The sequence below is a fragment of the Cervus elaphus genome, chromosome 14, assembly GCF_910594005.1.
Source record: "Cervus elaphus chromosome 14, mCerEla1.1, whole genome shotgun sequence".
Taxonomy (NCBI): Eukaryota; Metazoa; Chordata; class Mammalia; order Artiodactyla; family Cervidae; genus Cervus; species Cervus elaphus.
This window is the reverse complement of record NC_057828.1, coordinates 62,634,151-62,655,901: the sequence shown is the minus strand read 5'-3', so window position 1 is coordinate 62,655,901 and position 21,751 is coordinate 62,634,151. Positions and strand designations below refer to the sequence as shown.

The window sequence follows — 21,751 nt, the reverse complement described above, 5'->3', positions numbered from 1 at the left end:
AGAATTCCATGGACTGTATAGTCCATGGGGTTGCAGAGAGTCAGACAGACTGACTTTCACTTTTCATGTGATACATTGAGACCTGGTGGCCCAAATGGTAAAAGAATCCACCTACAATGCAGGAAACCTGGGTTGGGAAGATCCCTTGGAGAAAGGAATGGCAACCCACTCCAGCATTCTTGCCTGGAAAATCCCATGGACAGAGGAGCTTGGCAGGCTATATATAGTCCATGGGGTCAAAAAGAGTTGGACATGACTGAGCAACTAAAACACTGAGATTTAAAACATGTGTTCACATATCTAGCTCATTAGAATAACCTAGCTATAGGTACTACTGTCCCAACTTTTTTTTTTGTCCCAACTTTTAAGTTAAGAAAATTGAGGTTGACAACAGTTAAGTGACTTTACCGAGATCACTCAATTAGTAAATAGAAGATCCGGGACCACAACCCAATAGCTCTAACTCCAAGCTCTCCTCTTTCCTCTATACCACTTTCAGAGGCAGGCTCCAAAGCATGTATACTGATGAAGCATAGACTGAGAGGCCTGACCTTCCACGGACAGTCTCTCTTACTCTCATTATTTTATCACCTGGGAAACACCAAAAGTAAAGACAGTGGCTCTATCTTTCCCAAAAGGTTTGGATACAGGCAGAAACCTGAACTGGGACCTGTCTATCCAGGAAGCCACGGCTAACAAAGAATAATAACAATCTGAAATCCAAGTTCACCTAAATCTAAAAATGCGTATTTTTTTCCTCAAAGAAGCAGAAGTGCAAAGTTAAGACAATGAGATATGAAACTTGGACACCTAAGGAAAAGTTTTTTCAAATGATCTTAGGTTGAAGAGAAATCTATAAGGCTGCCTGGAAACCACTGCAGTCTTCTACTTTGAAAATTCTTCCTGTTTATTGTTCTTATCTTGAAGTCCTTGTGCAGTCAAAAACCTAAAAAATTTTGTTATATGCACCTTGATGTGGAAACTTCAGCTACATAATTTCTATTTAATTCTGGAAGTCCTATATATACGGTGGATGCCTATCAATCAGGATGTTTAAGCCACAGCAAATGTACAAATTTAAGACAAAGCAGAAATGCAAACAGAGAATATACTATATAGGAGTTATCAACTTAGCTTAAGGCATGGCATGGATTTTTTTTAATACAAAGTTTAATGTGGATACATTGCTATAGATGTTACGATAGACATTGAATTCAGCACCTATTTATTTCTTAAATAAATATTTCTTAAACTCTATGACATCTACTCTATCCTAAACCTAAACATGAAAATACAATTTGAGGATTTCAGCATTTATAACTTAAAATAATGGGTACGCAAAGCTGGTCTAAGTGTTTATTTACATAATGGTAAACAACTGTTTACCTTCCCTGGTGGCTCAGCTGGTAAAGAATCCACCTACAATGCTGGAGACCTGGGTTCAATTTCTGGGTTGGGAAGATTCCCCTGGAGAAGGGAACAGCTACCCACTTCAGTATTCTAGCCTGGAGAATTCCATGGACTGTAGAGTCCAAGGGGTTGCAAAGAGTCGGACACTACTGAGTGACTTTCACACAAACAATTGTTAAATATGAAAAAAAAACAGGTATTGTCAAAAAATCAGAATTTAATTTTCACGTGCAGACTGTACCACTGCTGGATAGAAGTGACAACTTGTCAAGTATAGACGTATCATCCACTGGTTTTCTCACACTACTATCTACATTTTGTACCAGTCCAGATAGATAGAAATAACTATACTAGCAATCATAAATGTCCTTTATTAATGAGATCACAAACAACTCAAATGCTTATCTGAAGAATTAAACAGCTTTATCTGTTAAATAATCAAGAAAACAGCAAAGAAACTTAAAATTACTTCAATAACAGAGATTTACAAATACTTCAATAACAGGTACAGATTTATCAACTTACTTTGCATTCTAGTCCTTATTCTTGTGGTTTGTTCAACCCATTCCTGAGGAGTTTTCTGATATCCTGAGCCTGCGACATATCAAGATATCACTGCACATACTTTGAAAATGTATGCTATATCTAAGTGTTATAAGGTACATTTTATCAGAAAGGTAAAACAAAGTTAGGAAGGGAAAAAACAAAAGCAATAGGTTCAGAAGTAAATGATAATGTCAAAAGATCACAACAGTGAGGATGAACTACTTCTCACAGCAAAAGAGGCAACAAATAAATACATAATCTCCTAACAGACAAAACTATGTACAAGTCCTTTGCTATGGTCTAAATGGGATTATCAACACTTGAACTTCATTAACACTTTGGTGTTAATTAAGAAGAGAAAGATTAACCATTTACTTTTGTAAATAAATTACGTTTGGTAAAGTAGTCCTGAACACATTTCCACATTACAGAGTACCAATACTACATATAGTACCAATCTGTGGTGGATTAAAAGGCAAAAGGGGTAAAATGACTTTCAATCCTATTCAAATTTTTGTTGGCAGAATAAGACTGGGTTAGACTTGGTTAACTGATAAAGAAGAGACAACCAACCACTTACTTTGCATTAACGGTTGCTTATCAAACGCTGTGAAGTCTCCACCTGAAACAGAAAACAGAGATAAGGTCACGGAAACCTTGGGAAAAAAAATAAGATGGTTGGATGCATAGACATTTTGCTTGTTTACTACTGACACCAAAACCAAACAAAAAAATCAAACCTTTCTGTCATCAGTCCCAAACATATACAACCTATATGTGTTTTCCTTTCCTAAACGTCAAAATGTTCAGGAATTGGATAAGAAGCAGCTAGCTTTAAGAGGAACACCATCAAAATAATGACTAAATGTACTGACTGCTTACCAGTACTAAGTATAATTTTATTAATTCTCACACTTTATGTCGTAGATACTATTATTCCTATTTCACAAATAAGGAAACTAAAAATTTTCCCAAGATTAAATATGTAAAGGTAGTAGGACTGAGATATAAACCCAGCAGTTCATACATAATAGTATATACTCCACAAGCAAAATTGAGAACACCACATAAGCAAAGTAGTGCAAGATGCTACTTCATGTTTGGGGATGGTATTTAAGGACAACTATAAAACGATACAAGGAGATAACTAGAAAATGATATTATAATTATAATGTGGTCGATTTCCAAATCTGCCCTGAAGAAACAAGTTACTTCTACCTACAAGCATCAATATAAATTTATGTTCAATGTAATTTTTTTTCTGACTATAAATGTAATATATGCTGGCTGTAATACAAACATACTTTTCTAGAAATGCATAACCTAAAAATTCATTAAAATCTATTATGTGTCTACTATGTGCAAAACACTGAAGGAAAACTATGATGAATAACACAGACATATATTCCAGGTTTGTTTTCAGTCTATACTAACAACTTCAAAAAAGTACACATGCTTTTTTGTATTCTTTCATTGATTCTATGAAGTAATTTTTAAAAAACACCTTTAATGGCTGATTCATGTCAATGTACGACAAAACCCACTGCAATGTTGCGAAGTAATTAGCCTCCAACTAATAAAAAATAATTGAAAAAAAAAATAAAAAATAAAAAACACCTTTGTGTTAGGGCTATATCTTACAATCAATGGTATGACACAGTTTAACTGGATGGTTTCTCAGTGACATGTAAAAGCGATGGCATTTTACATTCAATGAAATATATACTGATCACCTAACTATACAAACAACTCATTTTCCGTAACTGAAAAGTATACCATTGCATAAGTATAGCATAATTAATATAGGGAGACACATTTCAGAGCTTCCAAAGATTAAACATTTAGAATAACAAAGTGCAAATATATAAGATGATTCAGAGTAATTTTACATAAAAGACTGATTTTTGTTTCAGATGCTTTAAATTCCAAACCCAGAACCTACTAAAAACTAATACATGTATGCTGCTGCTGCTAAGTCGCTTCAGTCATGTCCGACTCTGTGCAACCCCATAGACAGCAGCCCACCAGGCTCCCCTGTCCCTGGGATTCTCCAGGCAAGAACACTGGAGTGGGCTGCCATTTCCTTCTCCAATGCATGAAAGTGAAAAGTGAAAGTGAAGTCGCTCAGTCATGCCCAATTCTTAGCGACACCATGGACTGCACCCTACCAAGCTCCCCCGTCCATGGGATTTTCCAGGCAAGAGTACTGGAGTGGGTTGCCATTGCAACATGCACATATATAAAGTGGAATTCTATGAACATAGTGATTATGAAACAGATTTCCAAAGACTTTCTTTATAAAAATAGTCTCATGACTAGTCTCATGGCTTCACGGGTGGCTCAGCGGTGAAGAATCTGCCTGTTAAGGCAGGAGACATGTGTTCAATCCCTGATCCGGGAAGATTCCACATTCCATGCAGCAACTAGGCCCATGTGTCACAATTATTAAGCCTGCGCTCTAGAGCCCAGCAGTGGCAGCTACTGAAGCCCACATACCCTAGAGCCCAGGCTCCACAACAAGAGAAGTCACTGCAATGAGAAGCCTGCCCTCTGCAACTAGAGAGCAGACCCTGCCCTCTGCAACTAGAGAAAAGTCAATGCAGCAATGAAGACTCAGCACAGCCATAAATAAGTAAATAAAATTACATATGTTAAAAAAATGTTTCTTTAAAAATATAAAAAGTCTCATTTTTAAAATGGCTATGTGGGAGGAAAACAAAGTCCTTGAAGATTTTACATTCCAGGATATCTTTGATTGATTATTAATTTGAATTCTGGGATTTTATTTAAAAAGGAAAAAAGAAAAAAAGTGTAATTTCTGTTTAAGAAATACATACTCATTGTAGATAATCTACAAAATATAGATAAAAGAAAATGAAAAATGTTAACAACGGTTTTACTGTCCTAAACAAATCATTGTTAGCATCTTCATACTACCTCCCAATCTGTGTTACATTTTCTCAACATTTTATTATGAAAAATTTCAAAGTTGGAAGCAAAGCTGTAAGACTGTTATATACACACCAACTAATGTACCATGAACTTTACTATACCTGATTTATCAACAAATTCATATTGCAAACAAGGGCATTCAACAAGCCGCAGAAAGCAGCAGTTTTTTTTTTTTTTCATTCAAAATCAAGGTTGAGTACAGAGGTGATTAACTCAAGAAGCAAATTCAAGATGCAAGATGAATTTTTTTTTTTTTTTAGCATTGACTATACCCTCTTTCTTTTTTTTTTTTTTTTTAGGCAGATAAAGGCTTGTCTTTTATTGAATGAGTGATCTATGCAATTGTCGAGGCCACTATGTACAGAGAAGAGGGGGAGAACTTTATTTCTTGGTCTCTTCCTCCTTGGACAAAGTCTTGATGATTTCCTCCTTCTTGGCCTGGAGCCGCTCTTCCCGGCGCTTTCGGGCTTCCTTGGTCTTAGACCTGCGGGCCTCAGCCTGGTCCGCTAGAAGCTTCTTGCGAGCCTTGTCTGCCTTCAGCTTGTGGATATGTTCCATGAGAATCCGCTTGTTTTTGAACACGTTACCCTTCACCTTCAGGTACAGGCTGTGATACATGTGGCGGTCAATCTTCTTAGATTCACGGTATCGTCTGAGCAGCCGGCGCAGAATTCTCATCCTCCTCATCCAGGTTACCTTCTCGGGCATTCGAGCATTGGCAGTACCCTTTCGCTTACCTATACCCATATGCCTGCCCTTCCGGCGAGCCAAGGTGTTTTTCCGGCATCGAGCCCGGGAATGGACAGTCACAGGCTTCCGGATGATCAGCCCATCTTTGATCAGCTTCCGGATCTGCTGGCGGGAGTTGGCATTGGCGATTTCATTAGTCTCATTGGGGTCCAACCAGACCTTCTTTTTGCCACAGCGAAGGACGCTGGAGGCAAGCCTCTTCTGAAGCCTGAGCATACTCATGGCCGCGGCCGCAGCGGCCTATACCCTCTTTCAACATTTTACACTAAACTGCAAAAGACAATCTTGAAAAATCAGAATAGCATTTGGCCACAATCACATCTAGACTTTTAAGAGTGTAAATTATGGTTTTACCTACTTTGTGATGAATGCCAAAGTGATTCTTTATACTGACTTGATGATCTGGTGGTTTGGTCTAAAAACAAAAAAGAAATATAGTATATTATAAAGCACATTTAACTTTCTAAGTGCACATTTACCAGAAAATAATGAATAATCAAAAGAGCAAAAATTTTCAGATAAACCTCATGGAATTCAACACTTCAATGTGAATGTATAATTTATTAAAATATAGTTTCGAAAGGGTCATGTTATATCTAAAAAATTAATTATCTGTCTTTTCTTTTTAAAGATAAAAGATACAGAACATGGCAGGAGATAAAAGAAATAATGACAACCTGTGAATGGGGGAAAATCTTCAAAGTTTACAATAATGGATCTTCTTGGAATCATTACCATCCATTTTGCTTTAAATTTTTCTTGTAAATGATCAATATATTATATATTTTAGTCTTCCCTTCTTAAAAATCTTCAACTTTTTTTTTCATTTAAAAGTAGAATTTATAACAAATTATGTTTAAAAACAATCAGATTGCTATCTTGGGAGCAAAAGTATTTGACACATCCAGGCAGTGGCTAAGTAGTTTTGCCCGTGTACTCCTATAACTTAAAAACTTTCGAGCGTCAATCTCCAAAATATATTTTTAATTTATATATAAGCATTACTAAAATAATATTAATGAATGTATTGTACATATTATAAAACAAACTAAAATAGACATTTTAAATGGATGAAATAAAAGCTGTAATACACTAAATTCTAATATTTTCCTCCTGCACTCCAGCGGATTTTCTCCCTCTGTGGCGACAATAGGCCCAGAAGAGAATCGAGAAAGACCAGTATTCTTCCTAATGTGCTTCACTTCTTTGTTCTTTAGCTAGAGTTTTCCTCTGCATGGGGTATATGTGGTTCAATACGAATTTATTAGAATTCTAAAGGGATTACAGAGCCTGTGGTTTATGTGGTTTCAAAGAGTAGCACTGATGGCAATGGTATCGAGCTAGTGGTTATATGAATGGCTTTATCAGTCTCTCAGTTTTAGAGCACAGACGTATGCATACATGAAAACTAACAACTAACAACAGCACGTAACTTGAGTGTTTACTATTTGCCAGGCACTCTCTGAGTATTTTAACCTCACAACAAACCAGTGAGGAAACTGAGGAACAGAAAAGTTAAGGAATTGCCTGAGGGCACAAAACCTATCAATAGTACTGGAAGAGTGAAAGCCAGTGATCTTAACTCAAGAGCCATGATCTTAACCACTATATTAGAGTCTTGCACATCTCCGTTGGGATTTATGTGTCAAGAAAGGATGGGGAAAAAATGACAAAGGGTGGGAAATATAAAGAATATCAAATGCCCATAAGCGGGCTTCTGAGCTCATTTTGAAAGGAGAATGATTAAGTAAAACATAGGAATTACAGAAATTCTCAAAAGGTGGGGAAGAATACGTATAGATTTTATTGTTAATGGGACTAACATATAAATAAAACTACTCATAAGTTACACTGTTTACAAATTTGATCGGCACTCTCATTAAGCCTCAAGCTGGTACTTCTTTTTCGTTCAGTTGATTTTTTCCTTGAATAAACTTAAACATCAATTTTCATGAACAGTCAGAAACTGTTACTGCTAACTTGGTGTGAATTTGAGCAATTCAGAGATAGAAGTAGTAATCTAAGTTTACTAAAACTTTCTAAAAGCTAGCTAATACTCCTGACAGTACAGTGAGTCTATGCCAGTGTGATCAGTTTCTCTATCAAAGTTTTTTAAAAACCACAAATAGCTTTTTTTTGGTGCAAAAAAATATGTTCCACAAATAACAAGGCAAGGTAGAAGTGATTTGTTTGTTTAGATATTATATTACTAATCAGATATGTATGTGGAATCAGTAATTTTAATAAATGTACACTTTTTTTAAAGAACTTTTTAAAAAGTAGCTTTAATACTTTAAAATATTTAGCAAATTCACAGAATACTTTATACTCTACCTAGAACTACAGCTCCTAAGAAAAGAGTCATAAAGCATAAAGCAATGTTACCTCCAGACTCAACAGAATCCCCGGATCTGACCTTAGCAGTAACATCACTGTCAGAGCTGTCTTGATCATTTTCCTCAGTTTCCTCTAAAACAAAATAAAAACACACTATTATAGTCTTTATTCTACATCTTTAAATATCTGGATTAAAAAAATAAAAACAATCTGACATTAAAATGAAGCCTTTTAAATAATCAGATCTAGAATTGCTATTTATTATGCTTACTATCCTGAGTCACAAAGTTCTAAAAAAGCTAAAATTGAGCTCATTTATTTCATGTTTTCTGAAGTTCATAATTATATCCCAAATGAATATTCAGTAAGATTGTATTCTAAGGCTTTAGAGTAAAAAAGTAAACAAACGAACATTAAACAGAAGGAAAGTTTTACCTTATGGTGAGGAAAAGTACACACAATTTAGTGTACAAATTCATAGAAGATTAGTATATGCACTAATGTGTTTGCATATATGTGTGTATGTTTGCGAACAGGGTGTGTGTATACATACACCCGTACATAAACATTTCAGTATGCACGGGACTAATCTCAGATTATGGTGAACTTAAAAACAGACTAACCTATGGCTGATTCATGTTGAGGTTTGACAGAAAACAACAAAATTCTGTAAAGCAATTTTACTTCAATTAAAAAATAAATAAATTTTAAAAAACCACTAAATTTTACTGTACTATTCAAATATAAGATTTGGAAAACTGGTTACTTTAATACCATAATCAAAGGCTAGCACATGACAGAAATAGAAAATATTAGCTTTTCTTAAATTAATTTCAACAGACAAAAGATGCTTAAAATATACATAAAAGCCATTATCACACATTCTATCCTATTTTACCTGTCCATTTAACAGTTCAGATTTTAAGCATGAATATTTTTTTCCTGAAGAAAAAGGCCTTTTTTTCTGTCCTCTCTCTTAAATACCTACCAAAATTGCTTCTACTCTTAACAACAACAAAAAGATTTAGAATATACCGCATGGTATTTTAAGAGAAAATACCTTCTTCCAAGATATTGACCTTCTGTTGGACACTGGCAGCTTCTAGAAAAGAAAAGCATACATGTTGTATATAACATCATAAGCCAAAGTTCAGGAATAAATAAGAACATTTAATTTAGGAAAGTGAATATTATATCACACCAATTAGACTTTTTTCCCCTTGTTAAATCATAAAAAAGAAAGGATTATTTCCCTTTACACTATTTCAGGAATAAATGTGCTACAAACTAGAATCAGAAAGACTTTATCTTCAGTGAGAGGTCTATTTGTATTATAAAATGTAACCTGTGTTTGTAGAAAATGTGAAGCTCTATGTTGATAAATAGAGTCCCTTAGGTTGGTAAATAGGTTTACTGTATTCTCTTTCTCATTATCTGCTAGACTTCCCATACTCCTTTGAAAAAGTCAACCCCCAAGGGGAGCTGAAAAACCAGTGTTTTAATGCATTGGTGTATCTAAAAAGATTGTAAGAAAGGTAAAGAAACACTCCTAGTTCCAGCAGGTCCACATACACCATTATTCTCAAGAGTCAGAGAATTTGGACAAAGATAAATGAGTAAAATGTGTCAAAGAAATGCAGTATTTTCACATGGGCTATTCTGATTTTTTGGGGGTTTTTCTGGCCGTGTCACTTGGCTTGTGGTATCTTAGTTCCCCAATCAGGGACTGAAGCTGGGCCCTTGGCATGGAAGAGCAGAGTCCCAACCACTGGACCACCAGGGAATTTCCTGTTTTTTTTTTTTTAATAAAGGAAGATATACCCAAATGTAAGCATTGCACAATTGGGCTAAAATATTGCTGAATGATCATATGAGAACAGAAATGAACCAGACTGTTTCCACAAAAATGAAAATTTGTTTCCTTTCAGATCTTCCTCTGTTGATTGTAACTCCTATTTGCTTTTCAAAAGAAAAAAGAATTGTATTATAGAAGGCAACTACCAACCCATCGTACTATGAATGTGGAAATACTTTTAAAAAATCAGTTTAATTAGACTGGTATAACATCAATACTAGCCAAGCTACTTTTACTTAATAGTGGCAAGTGCAAATCAGCATTTGACATTTTTGCTATAAAAAAAATTAACTCCGAGAAAATTGCTAATAATACTATGCAATTCTTTCTTTGAGTTTCCCTGGTTGCTCAGCTGGTAAAGAATCTGCCTGCAATGCAGCAGACTCAGATTCGACTCCTGGGTCAAGAAGGTCTCCTGGAGAAGTGTTAGGCTATCCACCCCAGTATTCTTATGCTTTCCTGGTGGTCAGAGGTGAAGAATCCACCTGCAGTGTGGGAGACTTGAGTTCAATCCCTGGGTCAGGAAGATCCCCTCAGGAGGGCATGGCAACCCATTCCAGTATTCTTGCCTGAGAATCATGGACAGAGGAGCCTGATGGGCTACAGTCCATGGGGTTGCAGAGAGTAGGACACGACTCAGCACAGCACAGCATAGGATTCTTTCTTTAGAAAGACTATCTTTTCATTTTATCTTCTCTTTCCCAAGCAGAAACCTGGCAAGTCAAATTTGTCTTACCGCTATTCTATTAAAACGTTAATATTTCCACTCACATTAAAAGGTATTGCCCTCTTTTTGAAATTTTATTTTCTAAATTCATAACCATTAACAGTACTTCTTTTTTATACAGCAGTTTTGCTTTATTCATTTATGCAACTATTTACAAAGCATGCAAACAAAAAAATTTTAAGAGCCAATGGTCATGTCTTAGTTATTTTAATAATAGTAAGTCCTTAATATCTTCATGTTGCTAGTTTTCAAAAAACTTCATGTGTTAATCTGATTCCCATAACATCATAAGAGAACACTATCATAGGTAAGGCTCAAAGACATCAAGTGCCTTGTCTAAGGATGTCAAGACTAACAAGTGACCAAAAAGGACTTGAATAGACTCTTCTCATTTTGAGTCTACTATTCTCCCACTACATCAGCTTTGTTCATAATAATAGCACATAGTAAGCACTCACTAATTTAAATTTTTTTATTTTTAAATTAATTTTTTAAAGCCGTTTAAGATTCATGAAACTGGGCGAGGGAGAGAGATTTCCCAATATGCTCCCTGCCTCTACACATGCATAGTCTTCCCCATTACCAACATTCCTATCACAGTGGTACATTTATTACAACTGATAAACCTATGCAGATACATCATAACCACCCAAAGACCATAATTTACATTACAGCTCGTTTTTTTATCAGTTCTCTTGATGCTGCACCTTCTATGGATTTAGAAAAATGTACAATGACATGTATACCACCATTATGGTGTTATACAGAGTATTTTCACTGTCCTAGAAAACTCCTGTGCCAGACTTATTCACTGCTCCCTCATCTCCTACCCTCACAACCCTTGGCAATCACTGATCTTTTTACTGTCTCAAGAGTTTTGCGTTTTCCAGGATGCCATATACAGTATGCAGCCTTTTCAGATTAGTTTCTTTCACTTAATAAGATACATTTAAGGTTCTTCCGTGTCTCTTCATGACTTGATAGTTCTTAACACATTATTATCCCATTGTTTGGAAGTTTATTTAGCCATTCACCTATGGAAAAGATATCTTGGTTGCTTTTAAGTTTTGGCAATTATGAATAAAAAGCTGCCACACACATGTGTACAGGTTTGTGTGTGGATCTAAGTTTTCAATTCCTTTGGGTAAATATCCAGGAGTGTGATTGCTGGGTTGCATACTAAGAGTATGTTTAGTTCTTTAAGAAACTATAAAACTAACCTCAAAGTGGACAACCCTGCATTCCCACCAGCAACAAATAGGAGTTCCTGTTGCTACACATTCATATCAGCATTTGGTGTTGTTAGTGTATAGTGATATCTCATTGTTTTCAACTGCATTTCCCTGATGACATACAATGGAGAGAATCTTTATGTATGTTTATTTGCCATCTAACTTCTTTGGTGAGGTATCTGTTATGGCCTTTGACCCATTTTTAAATTAAGTTGTTTTCTTATTGCTGAGTTTTGAGAGTTATTTGTATATTTTGGATAACAGTACCTTCTCAAATATATCATTTGCAAATTTTTGCTTCCAATCTATGGCTTACCTTCTCATTCCCTTGACACTGTCTTCTGCTGAGCAGAAGTTTTTAATCCTAACAAAATTTGGCCTATTATTTCTCTCATGGATTCTGCTTTTGGTTTTTACCTAAGAAGGCATCACCAAACCCAAGATCATCTAGGTTTTCTTCTATGTAATCTACAAGTTTTATAGCTTTGTGCTTACATGTGGGTCTGTGATCTATTTTGAGTTAATTTTTGTGACAGGTGTTAAGGTCTATGTACAGATTCTTTATTTTCATGTAGATGTCCAGTTGATTCAGTATCATCTGTTGAGAAGACTCTCTGTTCCATTATATTGCCTTCACTCCTTTGTCAAAGATCAGTTGACTACATATGCCTCTACCTATGGGCTCTGTCCTCTACTCCAGTGATATATTTGTTTATTCTTTTGACAATACCACATTGTCTCAGTTATGTAGCTTTAGGTTCAGTTTAGCTTGCAGTTCTGTCCTATTTTATTCTTCCAATATTCTGTTAGTTACTCGGGGTCTTTTGTTCCTCCACATAAACTTTAGGATCAATTTGTTGATGTCCATGAGTTAACTTGCTGGGATTTTGTTCAGTGTTGCATTGAATCTACTGATTAAGTTGGGAAGAAACGACATCTTGACAATATTGGGTCCTCCTATCCATAAACATGGAATATCTCCCCATTTACTTAGTAATTCTTTTATTTTACTCACCAAGTTTTGTAGATTTTTTAAAATATAGTTCTTGTATATATTTTGTTGGATTTATATATAAGTATTACATTGTATGATATGCTAATGGTAATTATATTGTTTTTATTTTAAAATATCTTGTTCATTGCTGGTATGTAAGAAATTGCTTGATTTTTGTGTATTAACCTTGTATCCTACAAACTTGCATAACTGTTTGTAAGTGCCAGGAGGTTTTCAGTCCATTCTTTTGGATTTTCTACATAGACAGTCATATCATCTGTGAATAAAGACAGTTTTAGTTCTTCCTTCTCAATCTCTGTACCTTTTATTTCCTTTTCTCTTACTGCATTAGCTAGAACTTCCAGCCTGATGTTTAAAAGTGGTGAGCAAGGTCATCTTCGCCTTGTACCTGAGGTTAGTACAGAAGGTTCCAATTCCTTCCCATTATACACGATGTTAGCTGTAGTTTCTGCAGATACTCTCTATCAAGTTGAGACAGTTTACCTCTATTCCTAATTGAGAATTTTTTTTATCATGAGTGGGTGTTGGACTCTATCAAATGCTTTTTCCTGCATCTATTGATAGTATTGTATGATTTTTCTTTACTCTGTTACTGTGATGGATTATATGAGTTGATTTTCAAATGTTAAATCAGGCTTTGAACACCTGGGATAAATCCTATTTGGTTGTAGTGTATTCTTCTTGTACTTTTAGTGTCTGTGTTCATGAGAAATATTAGTCTGTAGCTTATAAAACATTTTCAAATATTTAAGTAACACTGATCTATAAGTTTCATGTATACAGCATTACATATCTACATCTATATACCCTACAATGTGCTCACAAATCAAATATTTGATCTCCCTTTACCTACTTCCCCTTCCCTACTGTTCTTTCCCTTTTGATAATCAATACTTTGTTCTCTATATCTACATGCTTACTTTTGTTTGGTTTGTTCATTTAAATATTAGCTTTTTATATTCTACATATGAATGAAATCATATGTATGTCTTTCTCTGACTTATCTTCCTTAGCATCACGCCCTCAAGATCCATACACATCATCACAAATGGCAAAATGCCATATTTTTATTATTGAGTAATATTCCACTGTATATATATGTGTATGTCTGTGTGTGTGTGTGTATATATATATACACCACATCTTCTTTATCCATTTATCTGTTGATAGGCACTTGGGTTGTTTTCATATCTTGAATACTGTAAGTAATGCTGTGATGATCACAGAGCTAAGTGGCAATGCAGATATCACTTCAGATTAGTATCTTCATATTCTCTGGATAAATGCCCAGGAGTGGGATAGCTGGATCATATGGTAGTTCTATTCTTAATTTTTTGAGGAATTTTCATACAGTCTTTCAGTCACTGTATCAGCTTACATTTCCACCAATAATGTATGAAGAGTCCCTTTTTTCCACATCCTTGCCAACGCTTGCTTTATCTTTCCTTTTTTGAGAATTCTGACATGTGGGAGGTGATATCTCACTGTGATTTTGATTTGCATTTCCTTAATAATCAGTTATGAACATTTTTTCATGAATCTGTTAGCCATCTGTATGTCTCTTAGAAAAAAACATCTATTCAGCTTCTCTGTCCAATTTTTAACCAGGTTGTTTAGGGTTTTTTAATTTTTGAATTGTATGAGATCTTCATATATTTTGGACATTAACCCCATATTTGATATACACTTTGCAAATACTTTCTCCGATTCAGTAAGTTATTCTTTCATTCTCTTGATGGTTTCCTTTGCTGTGCAGAGATTTTTTTGTTTGATGTAATCTCACTTGTTAAATTTTGCGTTTGTTTCATCATTTACCCAATAGTTGTTCAGTTTCCATATTGTGACTTTTCAAGTTTTCTTCTTGTAGTTGATTTCCAGTTTCATTCCACACTGTGATCAGAGAGGATGCATATGATTTCAATCTTCTTAAACTTCCTGAGACTTGTTTTATGCCGCAACATATTGTCTATCCTTGAGAAATCTGTGTTCACTTAAGAAGAAAGCATATTATGCTGCATTTGGATGGAATGTTCTTTAAAAATCTATCAAAGCAATCTGGTCTAATGTTTAAGGTCAGTGTTTCCTTGCTGACTTTCATCTGAAAGATCTACTCACTGATGAAAGTGAGGTGTTAAAACGCCCTACTATTATGTTGTTGTCACTTTCTCCCTTTAGGTCTGCTAACAATTGCTTTAATATACTTTGGTGTGCCTATGTTAGATGCAAATATGATAATCATTGTAGTGTCTTCTTGATGGGTTGTCTCATTACTATATACTGCTCATTTTTACATCTTGCTACCTTTTTTGGCTTGAAGTCTATTTTTCCAGATATGAGTATGGAGACACCAGCTTTCTTTTGGCTGCTATTTGCTTCATGTATTATCTTCCATGCCTTTACTTCTAGCCTGTGTTTGTCTTTAGAGCTGAGGTCTAGAGGCAACATGTACTTGTTTTTCAGCCCATCCAGCCACTCTGTCTTTTGACTGGTGAGTACAATCCATTTATATTTATGCTGATTATTGGTAGATACGGACAGTACTACTATTAAATCAATTTTTTTTTTTTTTCTGGTTGATCTATGTCTTCATTGTTTCTCCTTGCATTTCTGTTGCCATTTTGGTTTGGTGATTTTCTAAGATATTTTCCACAGGTTCCTCTCATGTTTTGTGTCTCTGCTTAATGGTTATCCTAAGTTTTGTATGAAATATCTCAGTTAAAATAGTCCATTTTCTGCTGATAGCATCTTATCTTCATTCATCTATACAAGTTCTGTCCTTTTCCTCTTCTTCTATGTTTTTGTTGTCTTAAATTATCCCTTTTTAAGTTGTGAGTTTGTTATCAAAGTGAGATAGCTCTATTTATTATTCTTTTTTCTCCCTTTAATCTTCATGAGATAATAGATGGTTTAAAAACCTTTTTTGATAGACAGTTGTAATTTTCTGGCTCTACTTATCACCTTGTTCAAAGTTTTGTACATTTTGGCCACTTTGTTTCTGGTTGAAGAGCCCCTTTCAATATATTTTGCAAAGCATGTTGATGAACTCCTTCAGTTTTTGTCTGGGAGTCTTTTTCTCCTTCATGTCTGAATGGTAACTTTGGTGGATAGAGTATTCTTGGGTGACAGTTTCTATTTTTCAGTATTTTGAAAATGTCATTCTATTCCTTCCTGGCCTGTAGGGTTTCTGCTGAGAAATTCACCAATAGGCTGATACAGGTTCCTTTGTAGGTCACCATTTTTTCCCTGGCTGCCTTTAAAATACTGTCATTCAGTTTTGAGTATTTAGGGCTCCTTCATTTTTTTTTTTTTTTGACATGGAAAAGGTCTTAGTTTATTCTTTCATGAAAAATCTGCACAAGCACCACAGATACAGTCACTGCAGAATCTTTACTCCTGTTAAACATCTTATTTCTCTTTTCTCATCTACTTGTATTATTTCTAGATTTCTATCTACAAGTCACTACCTCTCTCTTCATTACTTTGACATTACTTTGCTGACAAAGGTCTGTCTAGTCAAAGCTGTGGTTTTTCCAGTTGTCATGTATGGATGTGAGAACCAGATTATAAAGAAAGCTGAGCGCTGAAGAATTGATGCTTTGGAACTGTGGTGTTGGGGAAGACTCTTGAGAGTCCCTTGGACTGCAAGGCAATCAAAGCAGTTAATCCTAAAGGAAATCAGTCCTGAAAATTCTTTGGAAGGACTGATGCTGAAGCTGAAACTCTAATACTTTGGCCACCTGATGTGAAGAACTGACTCATTTGAAAAGACCCTGATGCTGGGGAAGATTGAGGGCAGGAGGAGAAGTGGACGGCAGAGGATGAGGTGGTTGGATGGCATCATCGACATGATGGACATGAGTTTGAGCAAGTTCCTGGAGCTGGTGATGGACAGGGAGGCCTGGCGTGCTGCAGTCCATGGGGTTGCAAAGAGTCGGACACGACTGAGTGACTGGACCGAACTCTCTTCATGTGGCCTGCTCTCATTCTAATGAATTCTTCATCTTATTTATTGTGTTCTTCAGCTCCAGAATTTTAGAATTTTAGTATCTTGGTAAGGTATTCTTTCTGCCCATTAGTTTTATCGCTGAGCTCATTAAGCTGAGTTTTATTATATCTTTGAATATCTCTGAGTATTATATCTTTATTACATCTTTGAGTATCTTCATGATAAGTTTGTAATTCTCTAACAGTCAGATTACAATATTTCATGACTTTTTGTTTCTGGACAACTGCCATTTTCTTTTTGTGGTATACTGTTACTGTGGTTCTTCCTGTTGCTTGATGATGAACTTGTTCCTCTGTCAGCGCATTTGATATTAAATGACAGGTTAGAAGTTAGACTCCTTTGTTTTCCAGCTGGTGGCACTATCACGTGAGTTTTGTTTTTCTTACCTAAGCTGCCACTGGTTACATCTGTCTGAATGGCATTTCATAGACTCTACCTTCTCTCTAAGAGGTGTGACTGTGCCTTTGCTGTAGTTTTTTTCTGCCACCAGGGTCACAGCTCCTTGCTTGTGCTATAGCCTTTGTCATCACCAGGATGGTGGGCTCTTTCCTTTCCTTGCATCTGGGATCCCGAGACACAAGCTCCACCATGGGGGAAGACGACGGAGGGGGCAGAGGGACTGGAGTCACACAGGCAACTCTACCTTGTCTGTTACAAGGTTTGCAGGCTCTGCCACTGTGAATGGGGGGTGATGTGGATGCGGGCACCTCAGTGGCTGTTGATTTGCAGTCCCAGGCCCCACTGCTCCCATCGACCAGTTACTTGTGGCCTTGGGTGTTGGTCTGGTCAGTTCGTTCAAATCATGTGTATAGCCTTTCTTGCTGTTTCTGAGTTCTTTGTCTCTGGGCTCTGCTGTTTCCATCAAAGGACCCCAATTGCAGCCCCGTTTCCACTATTACCACAGTTCCTCTTCCATTAAGTGTTACAATTCACCCACCTGTAGATGCACAGATGTGTGGAATTCTCCAGCATCCTGTTGCTTTGAGCAGAGACACCTTTGTTAAGCTGTGAATTATTCACTGGTTATACAGTGAAGGAGAGCGACAAAGGTAGATGTTTCACACTGCTATGTTTCTGACACTGGTGGCCTATAGTTTTTCTAATGTTTTTGTCTGGTTTTGGTATCAGCATAATGCTGGCCTCACAGAATGAATTAGAAAGTATTTCCTCTGCTTCCATCCTCCAAGAGATTGTAAAGAATTGGCATAATTTCTTCCTTAAATGTTTGAAAGAATTCACTAAGAAACTCACTTGGGCCTCATGCTTTCTATTTTGGAAGGTTATTAATTGTTGATTCAATTTATCTAAGAGATATAGAGCTATTCGGATCACCTATTTCATTTTGAGTGAGTTTTGGCAGATTATATCTTTCAAGGAATCAGTTACATCTCATCTAGGTTATCAAATTGGTGGGCATAAAGTTGTTCATAATATTCCCAGGTTATCCTTTTAATTTCCATAGGATATACAGTGTCCCCTCTTTAATTCTTGACATTAGTAACTTGCATCCTACCTTTTATCCCTCTCCATTTTTTTCCTTCTTTCCTTTTTTCTTAGTTAACTTGGGCAGAAGCTTCACCTTTGAAGGTGAAGGTACAATATTCCAGGCTGGTGGGTTTTTTTCTTTGAACACTTTAAATCTTTTACTCCAATCTCTTCTTGCTTGCATGCTTTCTGAGATGTGAGATGCAATTCTGACCTTTATTCCTTTACAGGTCATGTGTTGTCTTCCTCAGGCTTTGTTTAGGTTTCTTTTTTTTTTTTCATTTGATATACCCAAGTGTATTTTTATTTTTTGGCATTTATCTTTCTTGGTGTTTGTGAGATTACTGGATCTGAGTTTAGTGTTTGACATTTATTTGGGAAATTCTTAAGTCATTACTGGGCTTCCCAGGTGGCTCAAGTGGTAAAGAATCCACCTGCCAAGGCAGGAGATGCAGTAGATGCAGGCTCAATCCCATGGATCAGGAAGATGCCCTAGAGGAAGAAATGGCAACCCACTCGAGTATTCTTGCCAAAATCCCAAGGACAGAGAAGCCTGGCAGGCTATAGTTCATGGGGTAGCAAAGAGTCAGATGCAGCTGAGCACACATGCACACAGTCATTTATATTTCAAACATTTCCTCTGTTCCTTTCTTCTCTTTCTGTTATTCACAGTATGCATACATTTATCTTTTGTAGCTGTCGCACAGTCTAGGATATTCTGTATTATTTAGTCATTGTTCTCATTGTTTTTTGGTTTTCAAGGATTCTGTTTTTTAAATTGAGATATAATTGATATTTAACATTGTGTTATGTGTAAGGTATACAATGTGTTGATTTGCTACATTTATATATTCCTGTATGATTATCATCATAGCACTAGCTAATAAATCATGTCATATATCATTTCTTTGAGAATTCTATTGATATTCTATTGCTAGAGAGCTTAAACCATATCCAGTCCAACAACTCCCATCAAAATTCTTCATTTCTGTTACAATGTTTTTTATCTGCAGCATTTCTTTTTGATTCTTTCTTAGGATTTCTACTTCTTTGCTGACATTGTTCATCTGTTCTGGCATGCAGTCTACTTTATCCATTAGAGTCTGTAGCATATTTGTTTTAAATCAAATCATAGTTGATTTTAAATCATTTAAAATTTGATTTAAAATCATTTGATTTTAAATTTAAATCATTTGATTTTAAATCAAATCATAGTTTAAGTCAAATCATAAATTAAATCATAGTTGTTTTAAATTCCTGATGTGATAATTCTAACATCCATGCCATATCTGGTTGATATTGCTCTATCTTTTCAAACTGCTCTTTTGCACTTTGTCATGTTTTGTAATTTTTTTCTTGATGTACTGGCTAAAAAGAATACTGCTGTAAATAGGTCTTTAGTAAAGTGGTGGTAAGGTGTTGGGAGGGGCAGTGTCCTGGGAGAACTGAAGTATCTCACAGCTCTAGGTGTCCATTTTTTAGTAAGCTTATGCCTCAAGACCATGAACTTCACAACAGTTCAAAATTTTCCCCCTTCCTGTTTATGTGGAATAGAACGCTCAAAATGGTCTGGAGTTGGGTATTTCCCATCTCTCAAGTCAGCTGGGCTTTGATACAGTAGATTCAGTTCAGTTCAGTCGTATCCGACTCTTTGCGACCCTATGAACCGCAGCACACCAGGCCTCTCTGTCCATCACCAACTCCCGGAGTCCACCCAAACCCATGTCCATTGAGTCGGTGATGCCATCCAACCATCTCATCCTCTGTCGTCCCCTTCTCCACCTGCCCTCAATCTTTCCCAGCATCAGGGTCTTTGCCAATGAGTCAGCTCTTCACATCAGGTGGCCAAAGTATTGGAGTTTCAGCTTCAGCATCAGTCCTTCTAATGAACACCCAGGACTGATCTCCTTTAGGATGGACTGGTTGGATCTCCTTGCAGTTCAAGGGATTCTCAAGAGTCTTCTCCAACACCACGGTTCAAAAGCATCAATTCTTCTGTGCTCAGCTTTCTTCAGAGTCCAACTCTCACATCCAGACATGACCACTGGAAAAACCATAGCCTTAACTAGACGGATAGGCTCCAGTTAACTAGATTTCCTTGAGGGCTTGTCTTGTTAAGAGGAACAGAATACCCTGGCATGTTTCAAAATGCTGCCTTTCTCCCTTTACCTTGCAGAAGTCTGAAGGGATTTTTTTTTTTTTTTTTTAATGTGAGCCTGGCTGAGCCTCTGGAGGTAAATATCGCAACACAGTAGGGGCCTGCCTTAGATTGGGTCCTCTTGAAATTTTTAAACTCTTCAGACTTGTCCACACAGAACATCCAACAATTCATTAACTGCAGTTCAGGTATTCCTATCCAGCACTACCTCCCGCAGAGGCTTCTACTTGTGAGTCTTGGCTCCAGCAAGCTATGACTTCCTGTATTTGCCCATTTCTCCAACTTTGGGGACAGTGATTTGACCTGTGTCATTTCCTCTCTTATGGATCTAAGAAGAGTTGCTGACTTTTCAGTTGTCAGTTTTTGACTTGTTATTAGGCTCAAATGGTGACTTCCAAGTTCCTTATACATGGAACCTTTTTAAAAAGTCTCCCTCAATAATTTTTTGAGTAAATGAATGAATGGGGGGAAAGCTGAAAAGTGAATTCTTTCTAAAATAAGAGGTTCCAACAATACCTAAATGTAACACAGTAGCTTTGCTAAAATCACATTTATATTAGGGCATTATGTTTTATATAGTTCAGAAATTATTTGTTGTAGCAAAATTTAAGGCTGAACTGATTTTTGAATCTGTATGTATGGAAGGAAAAGTATGTTGAAAATTTATATTCATTCACCAAACTATCAGAAAAAACAAATAGTACAGTAATCCCTCTTTTTTCATCCTGATATAATGTATTTGCACAATACTTCTGCAAATCTATGTCAACTGTCTAGAGCAAATTACCTAATAATCAATCCTTCCTATACCAGGCTGCCTACAATTCAATCTCCCTTTTTTCTGTTTATGTTAGTTATGTCAATTAGTTTTAATTAGCATGAGGGAGGATTTAGAAGTATTTTTAAATCAGCTTCTATAAGGGAGTTCTGCACTTACTTTTAATACTTTTAATATGAAGTATTAAATAAATCATGGATTTAATCTATTTTTGAACACTTTTAAGACTTTTAATATAGGGTCTAAAAATCCTTTCTTAGAATTCCATGTTCCTAACAGTAAATATTTATCAGCACTATATAAAACATAAATAATAATTTGTCAAGCAAGGCTATCATAGTAACATCACTAAGAACAAAAAACAGTATTATTTTGTGCCTTATAATCCAGCAGTATTTTATGAATTAAGACAACTTAAATAATAATACATTTTATATAGTTGACAAGTACTCTTCATTGTTAATAGGCTTTTGTCCTGGTTGTATACACATTTTAAAACA

At 35.9% G+C, this 21,751-nt stretch overlaps 2 protein-coding genes and 1 long non-coding RNA gene across 9 annotated transcripts in view; 1 reads left to right on the top strand and 2 right to left on the bottom strand.

The window, feature by feature from the left end:
- The window catches only part of TOR1AIP1 (torsin 1A interacting protein 1), a 43,757-nt gene that overhangs the window by 8,635 nt on the left and 13,371 nt on the right, over positions 1 to 21,751 (bottom strand). For all 7 annotated transcript variants that reach the window (XM_043923067.1, XM_043923069.1, XM_043923065.1 and 4 more), the window contains 5 exons: positions 9,056 to 9,097; positions 8,044 to 8,127; positions 6,017 to 6,073; positions 2,537 to 2,578; positions 1,936 to 2,004 (listed from right to left, as the gene is read on the bottom strand). In XM_043923067.1, coding sequence (XP_043779002.1) covers positions 1,936 to 2,004; positions 2,537 to 2,578; positions 6,017 to 6,073; positions 8,044 to 8,127; positions 9,056 to 9,097 — 294 coding nt within the window. The remainder of the gene's footprint in view (positions 1 to 1,935; positions 2,005 to 2,536; positions 2,579 to 6,016; positions 6,074 to 8,043; positions 8,128 to 9,055; positions 9,098 to 21,751) is intronic.
- Positions 1 to 21,751, top strand: part of LOC122707534 — a 30,967-nt gene that overhangs the window by 877 nt on the left and 8,339 nt on the right. Inside the window, exon 2 of the long non-coding RNA XR_006344837.1 lies at positions 13,264 to 13,268. This is a non-coding gene — a long non-coding RNA (uncharacterized LOC122707534). The remainder of the gene's footprint in view (positions 1 to 13,263; positions 13,269 to 21,751) is intronic.
- On the bottom strand, positions 5,213 to 5,907 carry LOC122707533 (60S ribosomal protein L19). The gene has a single exon (XM_043923070.1). The coding sequence runs from the start codon at positions 5,878 to 5,880 to the stop codon at positions 5,290 to 5,292; it is 591 nt and encodes a 196-aa protein (XP_043779005.1). The 5' UTR covers positions 5,881 to 5,907; the 3' UTR covers positions 5,213 to 5,289.

Coding starts and splice junctions, on each gene's coding strand:
- LOC122707533 (XM_043923070.1), bottom strand. CDS start 5,880: ATGAGTATGCTCAGGCTTCAGAAGAGGCTTGCCTCCAGCGTCCTTCGC.